The sequence below is a fragment of the Oreochromis niloticus genome, linkage group LG3 (genome assembly GCF_001858045.2).
Source record: "Oreochromis niloticus isolate F11D_XX linkage group LG3, O_niloticus_UMD_NMBU, whole genome shotgun sequence".
NCBI classification, from domain to species: domain Eukaryota; kingdom Metazoa; phylum Chordata; class Actinopteri; order Cichliformes; family Cichlidae; genus Oreochromis; species Oreochromis niloticus.
The window spans coordinates 55,694,592-55,716,819 of record NC_031967.2 but is presented as its reverse complement, the minus strand read 5'-3'; the positions used below and the strand labels follow the sequence as shown (position 1 = coordinate 55,716,819).

Below are 22,228 nucleotides of genomic sequence, written 5' to 3'. Positions count from 1 at the left end.
CTCCTTTCAGCATGGCCGGAGGAGAGGTGCACTGGCAGACACATGACACATACGCAGATCACATCCATATTTCTGTGTTGCAGATGTACAGTAAAGAGCCAAAGACCCACTACTGTCTCCTGCCTCTTACTTTTACGCCAGAACACAACGCAAGAACAACAGGCGTAACACTTGAACGGGTTACATTGGTGCCGTGACCCTTTGGATTCATCAAGTATCGACGTCATCTCGATCGCCGTGGGGAGCTCTTCGCAATTGCCCTTGTTCCAAGTTGGTTGTTTTTCCTAACTTGTGTGGGACTTTTTGAATGAGCTTGGACATTTAATCTGCTCAATTCTGGTCCTGATTGACATTAAGTTTTTGCTTTTGTACAGTTACGCTATTTTGAATCTTGTGTTTTTTTTTGTGATTGTGCTTTAGTCGTCATTATGGAGTCGGCATCTGGTTCAGGGGCAACTGGTGTTCCTGATGGGGAGGTTTCCTCTAATGTTGGTTTGGGGCGAGGGTGTACAGTTATACTTTGACCTTTTTTATCCACTCTGCTCTTTCAGGCATCACAGCTGAGTCTGGACAGAACGTCATTCTGACATGTCAAGCTCCAAACAACAACATCCTAGTTGTGGAGTGGAGGAAAGCTGACCCGAAGGAAGAATATGTCCTTTTGTACCGGGATGGTCACTTATATCCTGATGACCAGCTTTTATCTTTTAAGAACCGGGTGGAACTGCAGGACAGACAGATGAAGGATGGAGACGTGTCTTTGATTCTGAAGGATGTGACGATTAATGATACCAGAAGATACGAGTGTCGTGTTGTCATGAAAGGAGCAAACCGCAGAAAGAGAGCTAATCTGGATGGTGACCCCAGCGACAGCATCTACCTGAGAGTTGTTGTTCCTCCAGGTGAGTGAGTAGAGTAGAGTTGAGTGTGTGTGTGATCAGAGGTGAAGCTGCTTCCTGGTTGTTGATGTTTGTTTCTAAAGATGTTGTTGATGAGACTTTGTAGAAAGCAGCTGGTCTGAGTGATGTGATCAGAGTGCAGTAGATAATGTCTGACAGCAGTTTGAAGAGGAAATGGATTCTGTTCTGTTCTTCACTCATCACCTACCTGACAGCTGACACCTCACACCTGTTTCTCACCTGCAGGTCAGCCAGGAGGACTGACAGAGGATGGAGGGAAGGAGGATGGAGGGAAGGAGGATGAGGTCAGTACAGGGCATCCTGCACTGATAGTTGGTCTGATAGTTTTTGCTGCCCTTCTTGTTTTTGGTGGTGTTTTTTTGGTTTACAGAAAACATAAAGAGCAGCAAAGTCAGGATCCATACCAGCCTGCTGCCAAACAGCAGCCTATTTGAAATGTCTCTGAGCTGGTTCTGTGATGAGTTTTTTCTTGTTATAAGGGAGTTTTGTACACATGTATTACAAAAGCACCTTACAGAAGCAGGAGAACATGGTAAGAGAAAGAGACATAACTCACTTAAGATCACCAACTGAAAAAACTGCCAAAGGCTTTAGGTTAAAGACTTACTAGATTGCTGCCAGGTCAGTTGTGAAAAGCCATCAGGATCTAACAGGTTGCAAAAAAAACCAAATCAGAAGTAAAGTGTTGAGTTTTAAACTCTGAGTAAGAAAGAAAGACAGGGCCTGTCTCAATATGCATACTTGTGCGTACTTGCGTTCTCATAGACCCATGATACAGGGTTAGGGTAATGGTTAAAGAGGTTGAGGATCACTAGAGCGGACAAGAACAGCGGACTCCAGGTACATTGTTTTCAACCCCACCGCGGTCTTTCACTACTGAGGTTAAACATGATATTTAAGTCTCTTAGAAAACTTCAAAATTTTAATGTTGGGTTGTGGTTGTTGCTTTGTTTTGTGTATCACTGAGGGGAAGCAGTCAGTGTCACAGTTGCTCCTAAAAAGCTACCAAAGGCAGATGTAATGATGCAGTGTAAACCCATCTCCAGGTGGAGAACAGGAGGAGTGATACACCTGCTGTCAGGCCTGGTGTGCTCCTATGTCTTGTGACGGACAAACTTTGTTTTGCACTGCCACAAATAATTTGTGTGGCATCTTATTGTGACACCTAATTGTTCTCTCATTTTAGTTTTAGTAGTTCGTTATTTTTGAATGATTACACAAAAAACACCTGATGCATTGGCTGCATTTTTAGGTCATTAGTTGTGTATAACTTTGTTTAGAAAAGGTCTGCATAAGTTCTCAGTCTCTGAAATGTATAATTTATATTTGCATTTCAAGTTATGAAAACAGTTCCGTGAACGTGTTTTGTGGTTTTTAAAGTAATATAACTAGAACTTTATGTTTTTTGTGTCACACGTTGGCTTTGTGGACCAGCTTAAAACAATATGAACTCATACACATATCAAAGACAAGTATCTCAAGTACCATTTATGCAAATGATCCTCTTTCAATATGTTAGTTATATAATAACTGCATTTTGTTGCTCTGCTAAGGCTAGAGGTGCTCCTCTTTATTACTTGTTCCAAACTGTAGCTGTCTGTATCCAGCAACAACAACAACAACAACAACAACACCAAGAGCTAGGTACATAGAAGATTTTAATGTCTGCACTGTTGCCAACATGTCCTTCTAAATATTTCAGATTTTGCACAATAATTAAGCACAGAATAGTCACCTCAGATAACTGTTGTTATAAAATAATGTTATATGGCATATAAATATAACTGAATTGAAATGACAGAATTTAACAGCAAATCTTTCACTTTCTGATACTAATGAATATTTGTTACTATTGTGTATATATATATATATATTTTTTTTTTTTTCATATATGTTCAAGGCGCTTTATAATGTACACTTTAAGCAATGGCTTGGTAGCTTGTCTTTTATCAGCTTGATAAAATTGGTTTTCTATTTAATATTTCATATGATTTTGATTTTGAACATGAGCAATCTGACTGGTTAATTTTGGTTGGTTTGGTTAATTTTCTGTTCCCAAGAATTGATAATAATAAAAGCTGTTTCCTCAATATTTGATCCTGTTGTTACATGCCAGTTCTCTTTCCTATCCTGCTGAACCAGAGCGCAAGTACATGGAACACACCTTACTTAAAAACCTAGACACCCTTTCATTACCCTTGTAATTACACTGCACAGTGAAGCTTTTATTACAGGATGGGGGACAATGAAAGCAGAGAACAAAATGGAGGTTGTGGTTTACCGTTCGGCTTCACCTCCCTCACTGTTGTTGAAAGTATGTTTTTTACAGAGAACAGAAATCATTCCTGCTGTGATGAAACTTTCTTCAGAACATTTTCAGACTTTAACCAGTTCATGATTCAAGTCTTTAAGAATCTCTCCCTGAGACTGAATGTTAAAAATGTGAACAGGTCAGTTTTATCAGTGATCTGTTTCCAGTTTGAACCGGTTTTTTTCTTTTCATGTAATTTGTTTCTCTGTGTTTTATGAGAAGCAGACTGTTCCTCTTAAAGTTATCATGTGTCAGAACAAAGCTGCTGATGAAAGACTTGAAATTTACTTGAAATGCAAAGAGCAGAGCTGACTGTAATAGCTGGATCACAGGGAGTTAAAGCTCAAGGTCATGTGACACTGTGATATCTGTGGGACTCATTCACTCAGTTACTCGATAAAAGTCTTAGGCTGCCTCATGTAGGTCAGCTTTATTGTGACATTTGAGCCACAACTAGCCTACACCTTATTTTAGACCCTCTTAGGCTATCTCACATACCCAATGTGACACTCAAAAAGATGAAACGGAAACATTGCTTTGGGATTTCTGTTATAAAAATTTCAGAGATAAAAATGAGTCATAAGCATGACCTCAGATTGAATGTCAGTAATTTAGTGACTTAAAGAACTGAAAAATTTCCAAAAACCTGAAAGTAAAACCTGTGTGACGAAGAATTGAAACTGTGTTTCAGTCTAGGTTGTGTTCAGGGTTGTGCTCTGTCAGGGAACAGATGACGTGTCTGTGCTTGAAGCTGTTTTGCAGTGTGGTTTCAACACCTCCCCCACACCATAGAAACAGCAGAGCACTGCTTTGAACACAGAACGCAGAAACAGAGGTTGTGCAAAAGTCATGAATCAGTCATTACAGTCTTTCTACAGTTAAATTAAGCTTTTAAAAATAGTTTAAAGTTAAATAATTTTTACATGTTTATAATGGTTTTTCTTTAACTCAACACATAAAACACGGTCAAAGTAACTGAGTTTTACTATTATGTGTTTGTCTCAACCCATGCAGACTCAAGTCTGCCTATATGATGGTGTCGGTAGAATTTACCATTTACCTGCACTTCTGAAAATAAATTGTGTTATTAAAACCACACTGTCATACCTAAAAACAGCAACAACAGCAGCATAGTGCACATGAGTGTTCAATTCATCTGCTGTTAGCTTCTCTCCGAAACTACCTCCTTCCTGCACAAACAACTGAAGGATGAGGGTGGAGTATAATTACTTCCCTGTGGGACTCAGCTGAACTTACTTCTGGTAGTTGAAATCAACAGAAATTTGTTTAATTTGAGACTTAAAAAGCAGTGTTTTACTTCCATAAAGGATATAAACAAAAGAAGCATTGAACAGCACACAGTGTCTCTAATGTCTGTCATCTGGCTCACATGGAAAGTCAAGTGTCACATTTCCCTGTAGGATGGAAATCATGCAAACATGATGACTGCCTGCATGTGCTTGTTTTATCTTTCATCAACCCCTATCACTGACCACAGGTCATGATAAAAGTTTGATGTTGTATAACCATGATTATGCTTGCTTGGAATCATGTGCATAAGCAGGATATAGAACTAAACTATTTTAAGCAACTCTGAAGACAAGAAACAGTTCAACAAGGAGAGACCATGAATGAGTAAAGTCCAGGATTTGAGTAAGAAGCTATCTGAACTGCTGCAAAGAAGAATTAGAACAAAGTCGTGAAAGTAGTAGGATGCAGGAAGTGGGACAAGATCATTGTTTTCTTCACTGTGCATGAATCTCATGCAGTCTGAAATGCACCCCCCACCCCCTCAAAAAAAGAGCCAGGAGTTGAAGTTATTTCTCATCACTGCTAATTACTTATAATTATTAGAATAGTTTTTCAACACTTTAATATGAACTGTGTATAATTAGGAGTAGAAGTTGCTACTTAGTGGGATGTGAGTATGTCGAAAGGATAAACTGGAGCTCTCACCCTAAATACAGATGAAGGGGCTCAGACCACAAAGGGAGCAGCTGGAAACACAGCAGGTGGAAGCTCAACAACAAGTCAAAGGTGATCAGTTGTCTGTCATAGCAGGTAAACCTGATGGTGGTAAAATATTGTTTTTACTGCTCAGGGTGGAAGTTTTTTCCCAGGTCATTCTGTTTCATTTAGCAAACAAAACATGTCATCTGGCCCGGGCCTGCTTTTGTTTGAGTTCATTCTTTGTCTGATTATTGTGCAAACAATAGAATATGTTTCAGTGTGAAGTGTTCCCAACTGCTCTCACATGTCACTCTGCTGTTTTTCTGTAGCTCAGAGTCACAAACTACAACCACATGAGGAACAAATTCAACACTGAATCAAGTTCATGGGATTTTGTAGTTTATTTATAATTCACTATGAATCTCCAGTTTCAGCTGCTCACTGAGAAAACGAAAGTCATACACTAAGTTTTGTTTTCAAAGAAATGAGTGAGGGGGAGGGTTGGGCTCCACCCACATCCTGCAGCATCTGTCAGTCACACAGAAAGTTTCCAACATTTTTTCTCTGATCTTAAGCCAAAAAACTTTTTAATGACATATAACTCATTGTGCGTTACACAGTTGGATTATCATAGATTTGCTGCAGGTTTTACTCTGTTAAATACACAGAAAAAAAGTGCACAAGTTATAAAGTTGCGACAAATGAGCTCAATACAAGTGAAACAGCTGAAGCTTTGAGGCCCTCTGCAGGTCAAAAATAAACATTATCAGGCTATACTTATAAACAGGACAGACATTTATTTATGGATTTCTAACATTTATGACATCTATTCTGCTCTTTAAGCGTATTAATTAAACCAAGAGTGTTGAGTGACAAGAGAAACATCAATCAATCTTGACACACAAAAAAAACGCACACCCAGTAAACACGTCTGAACTTGCCTGGAATGCATTCAGCTGGCTGATGGGAAGTCACATGTTCAGTGGTTTGTAAAATAACATGTTGGGCCTGATTACCCTCAAATAAATACTTCAGTTAACTTCAACTACTTAGATCTAAGTCTCTACTTGTGGTGCTTCCCTCCAGTCTCTGCATTTAACACATATGTGCTGTCAAGACCCAACACTGTAAAATCTAATTAGTTCCCAGAACTCAAAAAAAATTATGGAAACTCGTTGCCTCAAAAAAATTGAGTAAAGCTTAGCTAAAAATGACTAAGTTAGGACAACTTATTTACTTTGAGTACTCTGTACAAGCTCATTTGTTCCCAGAACTCAAAAAAATTGGATCAAGTTTACCTAAGATGACCAAGTTAGGGCAACTTACTCATTTTGAGTACACTGTACTGCCTTGTTAGTGCCCAGAACTCAAAAAAATTATGGAAACTCGTTGCCTCAAAAAAACTAAGTAAAGCTTACTCAAGACGACTGTTAGGACAACTTGTACATTGCAAGTCTGCAGTATTAACAATAACTTGATATTTCTGACTGTACAATACTAATTGTTTACCTACTGACAAACATGTTAAGTTCAACTACATGAAAAAACAATTTGTGGTAACCTGAATATGATTAAAAATAATTAACAACACTTTTTGTAATGATGTTAAAATGAGCCCAACTTTTATTTTCAAACACAAAGTATAACAGCCAACATACTGGACACTGTTCTGCTGAACAACAAACAATTATATTGCCATCACTGTTATAATCTTACAATGAAACAAAGTCTCGGATGTAATTATTCTGAAAATAAGTTTAGGTCTACCACAGTTTGTTTTGTACTTACATTACTTATATAATCAAAATAAAATATTTATTGTTCTGTCACAAGTGCAGTCTCTAATTTAAACAACACATTTGTTTTGCATTCCAACACAGGAGCTGGAATGTTGTATTATTTTAAGGATGGCTTGTTTCCAGTCCAGGCATTACTGCCTGAATGACTGTCATGGATCGAGGTGATCCAAATGTAGGTGCAGAAGAAAGTATTTAACTTCCCTTAAGTACAGTGGCAGTGGATGTGGGTTGGAGATGCAATGAGCTTGAACCTGCAGGCGACCATCTTCACTGACCACACCATCTGTGACGGAGGACTCATCTCTCCTGTTGTCCTGCAAGCAAACAATCATATTTCTGGAACATGAACTTAATTGCTTTCTTAAAACATTTTTTTCTGCATTTGGTATAGAACAGACTCCAATTTAGACAATCTCAGGCTCCCTCCCCACCGGAGAGGTGACATTCAATGTCCCAATTGTCAGTCTGGATAGTCCTGACCACCACCCAACACAATAATGTCATGAAAGCATCATTTTAAAAAGGGCTATGCAAACATGGCCAATAACTTTCATTCTAATGATGTGCAAAATGATTTTGGGCACAAAACAGATTTTGCTGTTAGAAAACTTGCAGACTTCACTATATACAGTGTAGACCCTCTAAACTAAGTTTGGGGGATGTGATCTTTCAAGAAATGCAGACCAAACTGTTGTTGTTTGTTTACTTACACAGCGTGTCTTGTAGAATTAACTGTGGTCACCAGCAACAGCATAGTGCAGTCATAACTCAAGTCTAATAACAGAAGACAGGAAAAGATCAGTAAAGAAACAACTTCCCCAAACCAAAGCACAAACAAAACAATAAGTAAAACAGGCTGATCTAAAGTATGATTAAGTTCAGCCTGATTAATATAAATGTCACTGACAGTAGCTAATATATTGGAAAACCAAAATACTGATGTCTTTCTGTCCAACAGCAGGAGTGCTGGTCCCGAGCCTCAAAGATAGTTAGAAGCAAGCAGAGGGAGAAAAAACAGAACATTTTTCAGAAACTGATTTGATCCTTAATGGCTGTGCAATCATTGTAACATAGAGTTTGCTTATGTTGTTAAATAAAGGCTAGATTTGACATTAATCGATGCCACAGATGTTCAAAAGCTGCAACAAAGCTTGAAAAAAAATGGACGTCTCCGAAAACGTCTGAGCATTTTTGCAAATATGTGATGTCTTGATAAATCGAGCAGATATTTGAAATTTACACAGCTACATTCTCGCCTGAAAATATCTTAAAAGTTTATTTTGTGACCCAGAAAAAGTAATAAGTTTTTCAGCGGCGCTCCTCCGCCATTGCCGCGCTTACAAGTACGCACAGGCTCGAACAACCGGCCGACAAATGGATCCTCCTTTTCCCCAGATTACCCGTTCTGGGTCCCAAAATAACCACATATTTGCAAAAGTGCCCCCCCCCCCCCCACACACACACACACACACACACACACACACACACACAGCTACCCTACTCCACCCCTAACGGCTGCACCTCCCGAAGAATTTTGTCTGGGCTCTTATCTCACTTATTTATTTCAAACAATCAACAGAAAATTTCACCACATAGTTTTATGTAAGGTTTTTAAGGCTGTGGTGTTAATTTTTAAGTAAGATGAGCCCAGCGGCAGCAGCAACGCTAGGCTAACACTAACTAGCTAGCAAGATTTTAAACCTGGTGCTAAACTAAGAGAAGCCACAAAATCAGTTTGAATAAGAGTAAACATTTACTCACCAAGTCAGTGTATCAGGTAAAAATCCACAGCAATGACAACAATAATATCTTGAGCTGACGCTTCTCCAGGTTTGCTCAACATATTCCATAACAAATGCACCGTGAACATGCGGACTGATCCGAGAGGGAGGAGGACGGTAGTCACGTGGCATTTTCAATCAAAACACATCTTTCATCCTTCCGCACTGAGAAGCAAAACTTCCAGCTTACTTGGTTTTTCTAAGTTAGGACAACTCAAATAAATGGGGTTTATCAGCGTTTTTGCATTAAAAAAAACTGGTAACTTAATTAAATTGAGTTCTAATAACAAATTGATAAAAATTGAGTTCAGCCTATTTAATATTTTTAATTAAACACAATATTACATTTTACAGTGAACAGTGAAAACAGAATAGGCTCATTTTTTACAATAATCAGTGAACAGTGATGAGTTTTGTAGTTCAAGGTTAGAAGCTTTAAATAAATGTAACTTCTTTGCACACACACACACACACACACACAGAGAGTTGTGATGATCTAATTCATTGTGTAATGTCTCTTTGACAGTTAAACCTGAACAGTCATTTAATTAATGGAAAGCTGTGTGTTTGATGGTTTTTCTGTTCTCTGAATCTTGATGATGTTCATATGAGCTGTGAAGTCAGTGTCAGGGGCATTTTCAGTTTTTGAGTTGTCCTGTTATATTTGGAGATGATGTCGAGTTCTAGGGTTATTATTTCTGTTTCTTATCTAGTTAGTTTTCCTAGGTCTCTGTGTTAGTTTCATGTATTTCTTGTCTGCGTGTTTCACGTTGTCAGACCTGTGTTGTCATGTTTACATCTCTGTGTTTCTCTAAGTTTCTCTGATACACCTGCTACAGAGGGGCTGACAGCAGCTGTGTCCCATTTCATGGGCTGCATCCTCCTGAGGCTGCATTTGTAGGCTGTTTACGTCACAGCGACGTGACGAAGCCTGTCCAAATTCGTAGACTCCTCCAAATGCAGCCGACAAATGCGTCCTTCTTTTCCCCAGATTTGAAGGATGGGTCGGGTGTGTCCTTCATGGCCCAACCTATCCCAGGATTCATAGCGTGGCCCAGCTGTGCTCCTCACACTGAGGTCTCTCTCTATTTAAAGTTTTATTTGCCTTTTAGTTTGCAGTGCAGCTTCATTTGTGTGCTGACAGAAGAGTCGCTCTGTCCCAGCAGTCACATCCAGCCCATGCTGTTACCTGGGCACGGACATTTGGTAGACTTGGCCAGTTTGTGTGTGTGTGTGTGTGTGTGTGTGTGTGTGTGTGTGTGTGTGTGTGTGTGCTGTGCTTCAATGTGCTGCACTAAAGCACATGTGAGGGCAGTCAGCGTGTCCATGCAGAGTGGACTCCACTTCAGCTGCATTCAGCTAACAGAGCTTATCGATGTAGGTACAGGTGTATTTAATGGGTGGGGCCTAGAAACAGAGTCTGACATCATCAGCTGCCTGTTAAGGACAAACACGGCGAGCATTTATAACTTGATTAGTAAGTACATTTACACACACTTCTTTACCTCCATGTTTTTAGTTACTTTAGTTCCTTTAAAAGCCCCGAGTATAGTTTGTGTGTATTTTGCAGTGAAGCAGTGAAGGATTCCACTGAAGAGCTGACTGGAGGATGGAGTCGCCACGGTCGCCATGTGTACGAAGGTGTCGTCTGTCTCCTCTTACAGGAAGATGTCCATTGCAGAAGATGTAAGATGAGCCAAGGACTAGACCCAGCCCAAATCAGGAGGCAGAGTCATAATACAAGTGTTTTCTGCTTGGGTGTGCTGTCCTTTTGTCTGTTTGGCTCAGAGGAAGGGGACACGGCATAGGCAACAGAGTCAAATTCTAAATATTAATGTATTTACATGTGCAGTGCTCCATATGGCTTTACATCCTTTGAGAGAAAGAATTTAAAACATTTATCTTTGTTGTCCAAAGCTCAGGCAGCGGCTCAAACACTGGTGATAACACCTCCACCTCTGCAGCAGCAGACTGAACCAGGACTCAAACCTGCTCCATCATCTCATCTTTGCAGACCTCCATTTACAAGCACCAACAAGTCAACGGTAAACATTATACTGGATAATCTGTTGGTTTAAAAGGCTTTGTCCTTTTTTAAATAAACAGCTCATATCAGCAGAACTGTAGGACTAAAAAAATATAAGAGAAGAGCTTCAGATCCTGAGTGTGTGGGACAGAGAGGATCAGCTTTATTTCAGATTTGAGAGAAACTTTATATTTCAGTTTGTGATGGTTCTGTTGTCTTTGTGATTACAGGAGCTGCCCTCAGATTCAGACCTCAGCACCACCCAGTGACAGTAGACAGATCATCCAACATGTTCACATGTTAACTGCAACATTAACAGATGAAAACAGTGCAAAGGTTAAAGTACCACATGTGCTGTAGTGAAAGCTGCAGCTTTATTGATAAAGTTAAAGACAAAAAGTCAAAAGAAATAATCACTCATGTAACTGTGTCACTATATATCATCATTAACAGGACCTCAGTTTGTGCAGGTCTGAGATCAGCAGCTCTCTGAAACACCAGCTTCTGTTTTAAACACTTGATGTACTCAGCTGCACGAAGAGCACATTTGAGTTTCTCTGACACAATTAAATAAAACCTGATGAAGGTCAAAGGTCGTCACGTGTGTGTTGAGCTACAAACTTGTCATCTGGAATTCTTTCACAGTTTTTTGCAGATAGTGTGAATCACTTTATGGTAAATAACATAGTTTTTCATACCAGAGTAACCAGAGAGAATCATATATTTTTAAATATATAACTTTCTACAGGACTGAATATAATATCTTTATGTAAAAGTCCGGAGCCTCTGGGGAGTATCCGAGTATTTATAACATTACACAAAGCAAAGGTCTCCATCACAGTGTTGAAATGCTGAGTTTATCCACCTCCTGGGGCGGGCCTACGGAGGAGTTGGTTGTATTTACCTTAATTGAACGAGTCGTCAGTCGCGGTAAACCGATCAGCAGATAAACTCGAGCAGCTGGGCTACGTAAAAAGTGTAGGGGGCGTGTTCGCAGTCACGTCCAACGGGTGTGTGGGCGGGAGCGTTACACAGTCGCTCCACATCAAATCACTACACCCCAGACTCTGGCTCCCTCTGCCAGGCGGCCATCTTTTCTCCAGTCATTGCTGGTACCCAGTCTTGGGTGGGGACGATGGCTGTTACATCCAGGTCGAGGAGTACAGGAGCGCAACATAAGGGTTAAAAGAAACGTAACTCCGCCCTGGTCCCCAAAGTCATACCCAGAAGCCAATTTACAAATGAAGGGTGATTTTATTGTTACCAAACTGAAAGTTCTAACTCCAGGGTGAACAAAGGACAAAATAACAAACAAAACCAGCTTATTCCAAAAGTGGAGGTGCTACGTAAACCCTGGGTGAACCAAAAACTAAACCAAAGACAAGTGCTGCCCCTAACTGAATAAAGAAGAGAAAATAGTACAGAAAATAATAAGGCAGCTCCCCCCCTCTGCTTCAGTGCCAATGTACAAGTGAAAAATATCTACAACGAGTTTATAAAATGGAGCGATTCTCAGGAAACTCTCTCACAAACACGCACGCACGCGCACAGACACACAAACACATACACATACAGACACACACACAGGTCAGCTGCTGCTGGGGAGGGTTTTTAAAACAGCCACCTGATCAGGGAGCCAATCAGCAGCTGCCAGTTCTCAAATCAGAAGGGACCTGCAGAGACGTTTAAAGGCACAGAACACAGAGAACAAAGTTCAGCCACCATGATACAAATTATGGCGAGGGCCAGGCTGTAACATTGGCGTCCTAGCTACTCCTCGCTGTAGTGTTTGTATTGTACCTCATCAATCTCCAGTTGTGATAGAAGTTGTGTTGCTGGAACTCTGAGCCCATCATCTTCTGCTGATCCAGTTCAGGGCTACCGGGGGTGCCACCCCCGAGTTCATTTATCTTTTCATTTCTTTATTTTTATCACTTTCATAGTAGACACAACCTCAGATATACTTTTTACTTTTACTAGAGTATTTTTAATTCGCGTATCAGAAAACAAAGACTGCAGTTCTCCTAGTGTCCACTCGAGGCAGCTGTCAGGAGAAATCTGGATTCATTGCCTCAGGTAGGCCGGAGTGGGGGCTCCTTCTCCAGCCAGGAGTATCCGGGCCACAGGCGTCTAAGGAGGGAGTGGGCTCTGCGGAAGTGATCAAAGTGTGTTTGGGGTATGATTGTCCTGTTGTCCCGCCAGCAGAACCTCAGGTTTTCTCTCAGCTGATCAGGATCAAACCTCAGCACCTGAAACAGAAAAAGACAAACATGAAACTGAAGCTCACAAATTAAGCTGTCAGAGTCAGACGTGATGATCCAGCACTCTGAGCTCTTTGTACTTCACACGGCGGTTCATTCAAAGCCTTTCAGCGCTCACGCTGTGGTGGATGCAGCGGGAGCAGGCTGGAGGAGCAGGCTGGAGGAGCAGGCTGGCTGATATCTCCTGCAAATGCTTCAGGTGTCTCTAAAGAGTGAGGAGGAGGAGCAGTGTAGGTACCTGTCTGTTCTCCATGTGCAGGGCGACGGCAACGTGATCCCACACATAAAACTCCGGGTGCCTAATCGGCCCCCAAGCGTCCATCTGGTTCTCGTCAGGTCCTCAGATCAACTCGTAGCTGAGAGGACGGGCAGAGACACAGAGGTCAGGGGGCGCTTTTAGTCTCTCAGTGGAGGTCATTCCACATTTACTTGTGTGAGTCTTACCTGTGTGATTCTTACCTGTGTGTCTTACACATGGCCTCTGGTCTCCAGATGAAGTGTCCGTCTCTATAAGTGCAGACGGCGTCCGGGTCATCATCAGGGAGCAAAGGAAACCTTGAGAAGAGCTCCTGATTGGCCGGGCTGTGGACCAGCACAGAGTACTGCACTTCCTGTTTGTACAGCGAGGTCTTGAACACCCTCATGATGGGCGGAGCTCCAGAGCAAAACTGGGGACGATAACAGGAGTTTCAGTTTTACTTCCAGAGAAAGAAAGAGTGACGCGGCACAGCGCACAGCGTGTTTCAGTCGACGCACACTTTGAGTCACAACAGCAGCTCACTTTAAACGAAGGATGGAAGTGCCCTGTTGTTCAGTCTGATGTTCAGTGCTACTGTGATGGCGCCGCGGATGGCAGCCTCAGTAGTGTGTTCTCTCGCACTTTTCTTGGTTTTGCTTATTTTCTGTGCTTTTGGTCACTCAGACCAAATCACTTTCTCCAGAGATCAACTGCTAAACATCAGGCAGTCGTCTCAAAATAGGTCTTATCCATTTTTCATAAACCCGGAAAGTTTTTCAGAGATTTTAGTCGGAGGTGCAGCAGCTCTCTGTGGCTCGCGGAGGAGACGCAGACGGGCGACTCGCGCTGGTGCGCTGGTGAAACTACATCGGCGAGGATTCTGCAGAAAACTCCCCTCCTCCTCGTGAATCTCCGCTCTCTTCCAAACAAAGTCGACGAATTACTGCTCTTAAACCAGACTAACAAGGACTTTGCACGCTCTGCTGCCCTCTGCTTCACTGAAACCTGGCTCAGTGAGCGTGTCCCAGACGCTGCCTTAAATCTGCCGGGCTTCCAACTTCACCGGGCGGACCGCGAAACGGAGCTCTCAGGGAAAACAAAGGGTGGTGGAGTGTGCTTCTACATTAACGAAGTTTGGTGTACTGATGTCACAGTGTTACAGAAACACTGCAGCCCAAACCTGGAAACTTTTTTCATCAATTGTAAACCGTTTTATTCACCGCGGGAGTTTTCTTCCTTCATGCTGGTCGGAGTTTACATCCCTCCTCAGGCCAACAAGAACAAACGCACTGTGCGAGCTGGCTGACCAGATCACCACCCTGGAAAGGAAATTCCCGGATTCCTTTACAATTGTCCTTGGGGATTTTAACAGAGCAAACCTCAACCACGAACTCCCTAAATACAGACAGCACATAGACTGCCCCACCAGGGACAACATCATACTGGATCACTGTTACACCACTCTAAGAGATGCCTATCGCTCTGTGCCCCGGGCAGCTTTGGGACATTCTGATCACTGCCTGGTCCATGTTATTCCAGTTTATAGGCAAAAAGTCAAACGTGCCAAGCCTGCAGACAAAACTGTGAAGAAGTGGACTAACGCAGCAAAGCAGGAACTACAGGACTGTTTTGACTCCACTGATTGGACTGTTTTTGAAGCTGCATCTGATAACCTGGATGAGCTCACGGACACTGTGACATCATACTTCAGTTTTTGTGAAGACGTGTGTGTGCCAACAAAGACCTTTTGCACATACAACAACAAATCATGGTTCACTCCTAAACTCCAACATCTTCGTAAGGCCAAGGAGGACGCCTACAGAAGTGGTGACAGGGCCCTGTACAAGCAAGCCAGTAACACACTGACCAAGGAGATCAAAGCAGCTAAAAGGATCTACTCCCAGAAGCTGGAAGAACGGCTCTCAGCCAACGACCCTGCGTCAGTGTGGAGGGGCCTGCAGGAAATCACCAGCTACAGACGCCCCCCACCCACTGAAGCAAACAAAGACCTGGCCAACGAGTTAAACACTTTCTACTGCAGGTTTGAGACGGAAAGACTCCCACGCCTCACCCTCCCCTCCCCAGAGACACTGCTTCAGACACTGACCCCCAACACACCTTCCACCTCTCCCTCCTTCACCCTCACCCTCCCCAATCCAGTCTCAACGACCACCCTCCTCAATCACCACCCTCCCCAATCCAGACCCAACGACCTCCATCACACCTCTCACCCCCCTTTCCTCCTCCCTGAAACACTCAGGATGTGAGCCGACTGTTTCAGAAACAGAAGCCCAGGAAAGCCCCCGGACCAGACGGTGTCTCACCCTCCTGCCTCAAAACCTGCGCTGAACAGCTGGCTCCCATCTTCACCCACATCTTCAACAGATCCCTGGAGCTGTGCGAAGTTCCCTCCTGCTTCAAACGCTCCACCCTCATCCCTGTTCCCAAGAAACCCACCATCACAGGACCAGTGATGGGAATAACGGCGTTACAAGTAACGGCGTTACTTTTTTCAGTAACGAGTAATCTAACTAATGACTATTCCTATCGTTACAACGGCGTTACAGTTACTAACAAGGAAATGCGGTATGTTACTGTTTTTCAACAAACAAACGGTTGAAGCTGTGTTCAGTTTACCGCATCTTATATCAGTTGCACAGAAGTAGCTGTAAGTAATCTGGACGCTACAGCTTTAAGCAGCTGCGCGCGCTCCCGCAGACGGTAATCACGATCACTGTCTAGCACAACACCTGGAGCTCAGGGGGCAAAACAATCGAGTGCTGCTGTTTGACTGAGGAAGAATAAAGTAGTCGTGGGAAGTCAATCACATGACCACTTAAAGACAAAGCAACAAGGTGATATATAGCAGTTTTTAAATTGTGTCGATAGGCCACGTAAAACCAGAGTCATGATAAACAATATATACGCAGCGTTTTTTCCTCAATAGTTTCGCCACGTTAGCGCTAGCAAGCACTCTCTGCTTATGAGCAAAAAAAACTAAACAAAAAAAAGTTTTAGGAGTGACGGAGAGAGAGAGCGGAAAGAGAGAGAGAGAGCGAGTTTTGAGATGTGAGAGATTTGTGACGTTTAGCGTGTTTGGAGTGTGTAGTTAATGTGTTGTCTTGTGTAGTTAGTGTGTAGTGTTGTGGATAGTTTTGTGTTGTGTGTCAGAACAATGAGGCGACTGCTGTCTCCAGGTAGAAACAGCAGTGATACACCTGCTGCTGTCAGACCTGCAGGTATCAGGCTGTGATGTTCTCCTTTATAGTGGACAGAAATTATGTTTTTGGAGTGGCACAAATAATTTGTGTGGCATCTTATTGCATGTCAATAACAGAACAGCTGATTGTTCTGTAAATAGTTTGAAATGGTTATTTAAAAAAAGGGTAAAAGGTAAATGGATGCAAATAACTGCAAATGTTGTTTGCAAAACTTGTGCATAGGATTTTAAAATTGACAATTAATATTTGCATTTGAAATTATGAAATATGATTCATTAAACATGTTTATGGTTGTTACAGTAAAAATATAACTTTTTCTACTCTGATTTTGTGTTTTTTGTCTGATTTTAGATCAATTCTGGTTATTCAGTATGACAAAATGAGAACATAACTGTAAATTCAGGCACGTGAGGTTGTGCTAAAAAGAATGATACCAAACAAGGCAAAGTAAATAGTTTTTAAAGGTAAAATGTGGAGAGAAAATCAAGAGTAGTAAACAAATGGCCAATTGTACCCTGGACCCCAGAGGGTTAAACTTTTTTTTTTTTTTTAAAGTAACGCAATAGTTACTTTTCCAAGTAATTAATTACTTTTAGAATATTGTAACTCAGTTACTAACTCAGTTACTTTTTTGAAGAAGTAACTAGTAACTATAATTGAAATACTTTTTCAAAGTAACTTGCCCAACACTGCACAGGACTGAATGACTACAGACCTGTCGCCTTGACGTCTGTGGTCATGAAATCCTTTGAACGCCTGGTGTTAGCCCATCTGAAGGACATTACAGGTCACCAGCTGGACCCTCTGCAGTTTGCCTACCGGGCAAACAGGTCGGTGGATGATGCAGTGAACATGGGGCTGCATTACATCCTGCAACACCTCGACTGGCCAGGGTCCTGTTTGTGGACTTTAGTTCGGCTTTTAACACCATTGTGCCTGAACTTCTCTCCTCCAAACTTTTGTTTTTGCTGGTGTTTCCCAGGAGGCGGTTTCTTATTTTGTTTCTCCTGTTTTTTGGTTTTTTTTGGGGGGGGTTTTCTCCCTTTTGGTTTTCTTTAGTTATTGTTAGCCCTTATTTGTTTGTTGCTGTTAAGACACGGACAGAGAACTGACAATATGATTACTCCTGAAGAAGAAAATTGTCCTCCAGTGGATGATATCCCCCCACACACACACACGTCACGGTCACACACACAGACACACACACACACGTCACAGTGACACTGAGGCTTCTCTATACGAGCCAAATGTTTCTGTTTTCTTCTTTTTCTTCACAAACTGAAAATCTGAGACTTTTAGTCTCAGATTAAAAAACTCCTCCAAACATTTTCAGCTCTGCAAACTTTCAGTAACTTTCAGGATTAAATCAACGATGCTGATCGATGGTGAACGTGAAAGTCCAACGCTGTGCTGCTGACTCTACAACCACGTGTACCACTATAACATCACGATTACACAGTCAGTGGATGCAGCCGGTGTTACACACAGACGCACAGACGAATTCAGATTCAAAACAACTTTATTCTCCATCTTCCACGTGAACACAGACAGCGTGCATTTAAACCTCGCCCCCCTCGTTAACAGCATGGGGACACATCAGATTCAGAGCTGCAGGCTGAGAGCACGCGAATATGAAGTGTTTGGTTTTCAGGAAAGTAAACCACAGGAGTCGTCTCACTCCTGGGAGTCCTCATGCTCCATTGGTTCCTCCTTTGGTTCTTCTGTTGAAGAGAAACAGAGAGGAGGTCAGATGGGCCAGCGCAGGCTCACAAATAAGAGATGTATTGATTTATTACCTTTGAAATGCTGCTCGAGTGAAAGCTTCTCCTTCAGCTGGAAGCCTGAGTCAGGCCACAAATCTTCCACCAAGGCTTCAGCAGCTTTGAAGTCATCAAAGTGGCTGTTAGACAGGGATATCGCAGGGTGTTTCTCACAGAACGTGATTTTCTCTTTTAGAAGGTCACAGTCAAACTTCAGCACCTGACAGAGAGCAGAGAGGACGAGCGTTTACGAGGAGAAACTACAAAACTTTGTTATGAATGAAACGCTCACAAATACACACTAAGCTTTATCACACAAAGACACCTGCTGTACAGAGTGAGGAGGTGACAGTACCTGTCCCTGCTCCACGTGCAGGGCAATGGCGACATTATCCCAAACATAAAACACTTCAGACTGCTGGTCCTTATAGGCCATCTGGTTTTCGTTGGGTTTTTGGATCAACTTATACCTGACAGGAAGGTCAGAGACACACACATAGCATTTTAAACAATCAGCTGACAGAGGACTTCAGCCTGCTGCAGTGTGACAGGTCCATCACTCTGATGCTCACAGCCACAGTGAAGCAAAGGAGCCAATCATTGGAGAGAGTGAAACTGATTTAGTTGCTTTTTCAATAAATTTCAACCAACAGCCCTTCAGTGACCTTTGGTTAACATGTTTACCTGTGTGAGTCTTACCTGTGTGTCTCGCACATGGCCTCTGGTCTCCAGATGAAGCGTCCATCTTTGTAAGTGCAGACGGCATCCGGGTCATCACGAGGGAGCAACGGATACTTTGAGAAGAGCTCCTGATTGGCTGGGCTGTGGACCAGGACAACATGTACCACTTCCTGTTTGTACAGGGAGGTTTTGAACACCCTCATGATGGGCGGAGCTCCGGAGCAAAACTGGCAACAATAAAAGAGACACACCTGTTACACTGGTGTACTGACACACACACACACACACGCACACACACACACACACACATGCTGCAGATCCTGTTTGTGGCCACAGGATGTTCTCCTTTGTCTCTGTGGTCGTTTACTCTCTCAGTGGATGTTCCCTTCAGTCTGAGACGATGGGTAAATGAATTCATGGAATTACATTTCCTGACATAGAGAATCAGTCAGCGAGCTTCACACTAATGTAAGAAACCCTCCTGCCCTCTGCACACATTAGTCTAAAAGTAAGCAGTCAGTACCTGATTGCTGTAGGCCTCCAGCACCTCCTCCACCATGAAGGTGAAGCGGTACGGTCCAAAGATGGACTTCTCACTGAAGGCTGCAGACGTGGCAAACCTCCACAGGAAGCTCTTCTGCTTCGCGGCCTGCTCCTCCGTCTGCTTTGGGTAGGTCTTCTTCAGGAGTCTCGCCTCAGCCTCCTGGATCTCCTCAGTTCCCACAGCCAGACTCCACCACACCAGGGACAGATTGTGAGGATCCGAGGAGCCTCCACAAGGATCCTTGAAGCCTTCGTCCTTCCTGATCTGAAGTAGCGCCTGTCGCTGTGTGTCATGTTTCAATTGAGCCACATGAAACTCAGGTCGAGGGTAATCATGGATGTCTTCTATGGAGAGGTATCTCCTGTAGAAATAAGTATGTTGAGCTACCTCTTTTAAACGACTCAGCTTTGCATGCTCACTTATTAAATAATCTTCAGGAATTCCACGGCTGTTTCTTGTTTTCTGCATGATCAGATGAAAATCAAAAACCTAAATTAACGGTGTGTGTCTGAGGGCAAGCGCACCGTCAGCTGGTGTGAAGAGAAGTAAGGTCTCTTCTGTGGCAGCCCACAGTTTGTCCACACCACACCCAGTGACTAATGATGTGCTTAGTAGGAAATGAAACTTACTCTTTGGACACACACACACACACACACACACACACACACACAATGAACAGGTCATTGTGCATATTTAAAGACACAGAAGCAACCTGATATCAGACTGAGATGTTTACTCTCTGACTCTGGGGTTTGTACTCAGATTAACACAAATACGAGACGATCATGTCTGTATGTGACATGCAGCACACAGAATGGGTGTTTTTCATGTGTGCAGATTGTTTTAACCAGAACCCGCTCCAGTTCGCATACAGAGCTAACAGATCAACTACAACGTTCTACAACGCTCCACACCACCATCTCTCACCTGGAAGTGCAGGGCCGTTACGCCAGGCTGCTCTTTGTTGACTTTACCTCTTCTTTCAATACGATACTCCCGGACAGACTAATAGTTAAACTGCTGGAAATTGGACTTCCTTCTACCACCTGCCGTTGGATCAGAGACTTCCTCTCAGACCGTGTACAGAGAGTTAGAGTGGGGCCTCATCTTTCCTCAGCCCTCAGCCTTAACACCGGCTCTCCACAAGGCTGTGTACTGAGTCCCCTACTGTACACTCTGTACACACATGACTGTGCTAGTACCCACCCAGACAACGCAGTCATCAAGTTTGCAGATGATACCACCGTGATGGGGCTCATCTGTGGGGGAGATGAGACGGCGTACAGAGCTGAAGTTCAGAGGCTGTCAGATTGGTGTGTAGATAACAACCTGGACCTCAATACCACCAAGACAAAAGAACTGGTAGTTGACTTCAGAAGGAGGAAGTCCGAGCTGCAGCCTGTCAGCATCAACGGGGAGTGTGTGGAAAGGGTCTCCAGTTTCAAGTTTCTGGGTGTGCACATAGACACAGACCTCCAATGGAGCTCTAACACCTCTGCGGTTTTAAAGAAGGCCCAACAGCGTCTCCACTTTCTGAGAATCCTCAGAAAAATGGACCTGAAGAAGGAGCTGCTGACCGTCTTCTACCGCTGCTCCATTGAAAGTGTGCTGACATATTGCATCAGTGTGTGGTTCTCCAGCTGCACTACAGCACACAGAAAAGGCACTCCAGAGGGTCATCAATATGGCCCAAAAAATCATTGGACATCCTCTTCCCTCCCTGAAGGACCTGTACAGCACTCGCTGTCTCAAGAGGGCACGCAGCATCCTACGAGACTGTACACACCCAGGACATCAGGTGTTTAAGCTGCTGCCGTCTGGCAGGAGGTTCAGGCTGCTGAGGTCCCGAACAAACAGACTCAAGGACAGCTTTTACAACAGGGCAATAGCCCTAATCAATGCAAATAGCTGACCTGATTGGCTACCTCCCTGGACTTACCGTTAACAATGGTAAAACAGTAATAATAATAATATTTATATTTATAACAAGGTGCAATAATAATTAATGTGCAATAATAAGAGTGATACAAATACACTTATTCTTCTTTTTTATTACTAAGTTATTATACTGTGTTGTGTTGTTTGTGTTGCGTTGTGATGTGTCGTATCGTGTTGTGTTGTATTGTGTTACATGTAGTGCCGACGTAGGACAGTTTTTCCAATTTCATTGTACTATTGTACTATGTATGACTGTGCAATGACAATAAAGAGTTATCTTATCTTATCTTATCTTATCTTAACTCTGTGAACAAGTTTGCACAAGAAAACACGCCTTACTGTCTGAGGACTGTGAAGGTTTACAGCAGCTGTTTTTAAAGATGAGCTCTGCAGGCACCAACAAAAACACTGAAGTCCGTTGTTTCTGCTTCAGGCAAGAAAACAATCAACCTTTGAATCAGAACGCAGAACTGTGATTGGCTGCATGTACTTACATGAGCAAGTGACTGAGTTTTTGCATTATTATTATTTTTTTTAAAGAGTCTGAAGTCTTAATTTAAGCTGTTTATTTCAGTAACACTGCAAATACACATAGCATGTAATAAATACATAACATATGATCTACAGAGCATTTAGCAGCCTGTCATAACTGATCAGACTGGTTTTAGCTGTTTTGAAGGTGTCTTCTTTGACTTTAGTGAGGAGTAGATGACCCGTGGCTCTGATGGAGGATCTGAACACAAACACACAGATTAAAGAAACGTTTAGATTTCAGGTGATAAAAACTTCTGGGACACA

General features: G+C 42.6%; 1 protein-coding gene and 1 long non-coding RNA gene across 2 annotated transcripts; one reads left to right on the top strand and one right to left on the bottom strand.

The window, feature by feature from the left end:
- The first annotated feature begins 5,214 nt into the window (after positions 1–5,214).
- LOC112844308 (uncharacterized) lies at positions 5,215–6,399 on the top strand. The gene is made up of 2 exons (XR_003217053.1): positions 5,215–5,268; positions 5,511–6,399. It is a non-coding gene; the product is annotated as an uncharacterized LOC112844308 (long non-coding RNA).
- An 11,609-nt stretch (positions 6,400–18,008) lies between these two features.
- Positions 18,009–20,080, bottom strand: LOC102079137 (uncharacterized). The gene is made up of 5 exons (XM_005462602.4): positions 19,472–20,080; positions 18,967–19,175; positions 18,623–18,737; positions 18,304–18,487; positions 18,009–18,228 (listed from the first exon to the last, which is right to left on the bottom strand). The coding sequence occupies exons 1-5, from the start codon at positions 19,958–19,960 to the stop codon at positions 18,182–18,184; spliced, it is 1,044 nt and encodes a 347-aa protein (XP_005462659.1). The 5' UTR covers positions 19,961–20,080; the 3' UTR covers positions 18,009–18,181.
- Positions 20,081–22,228: the final 2,148 nt, after the last annotated feature.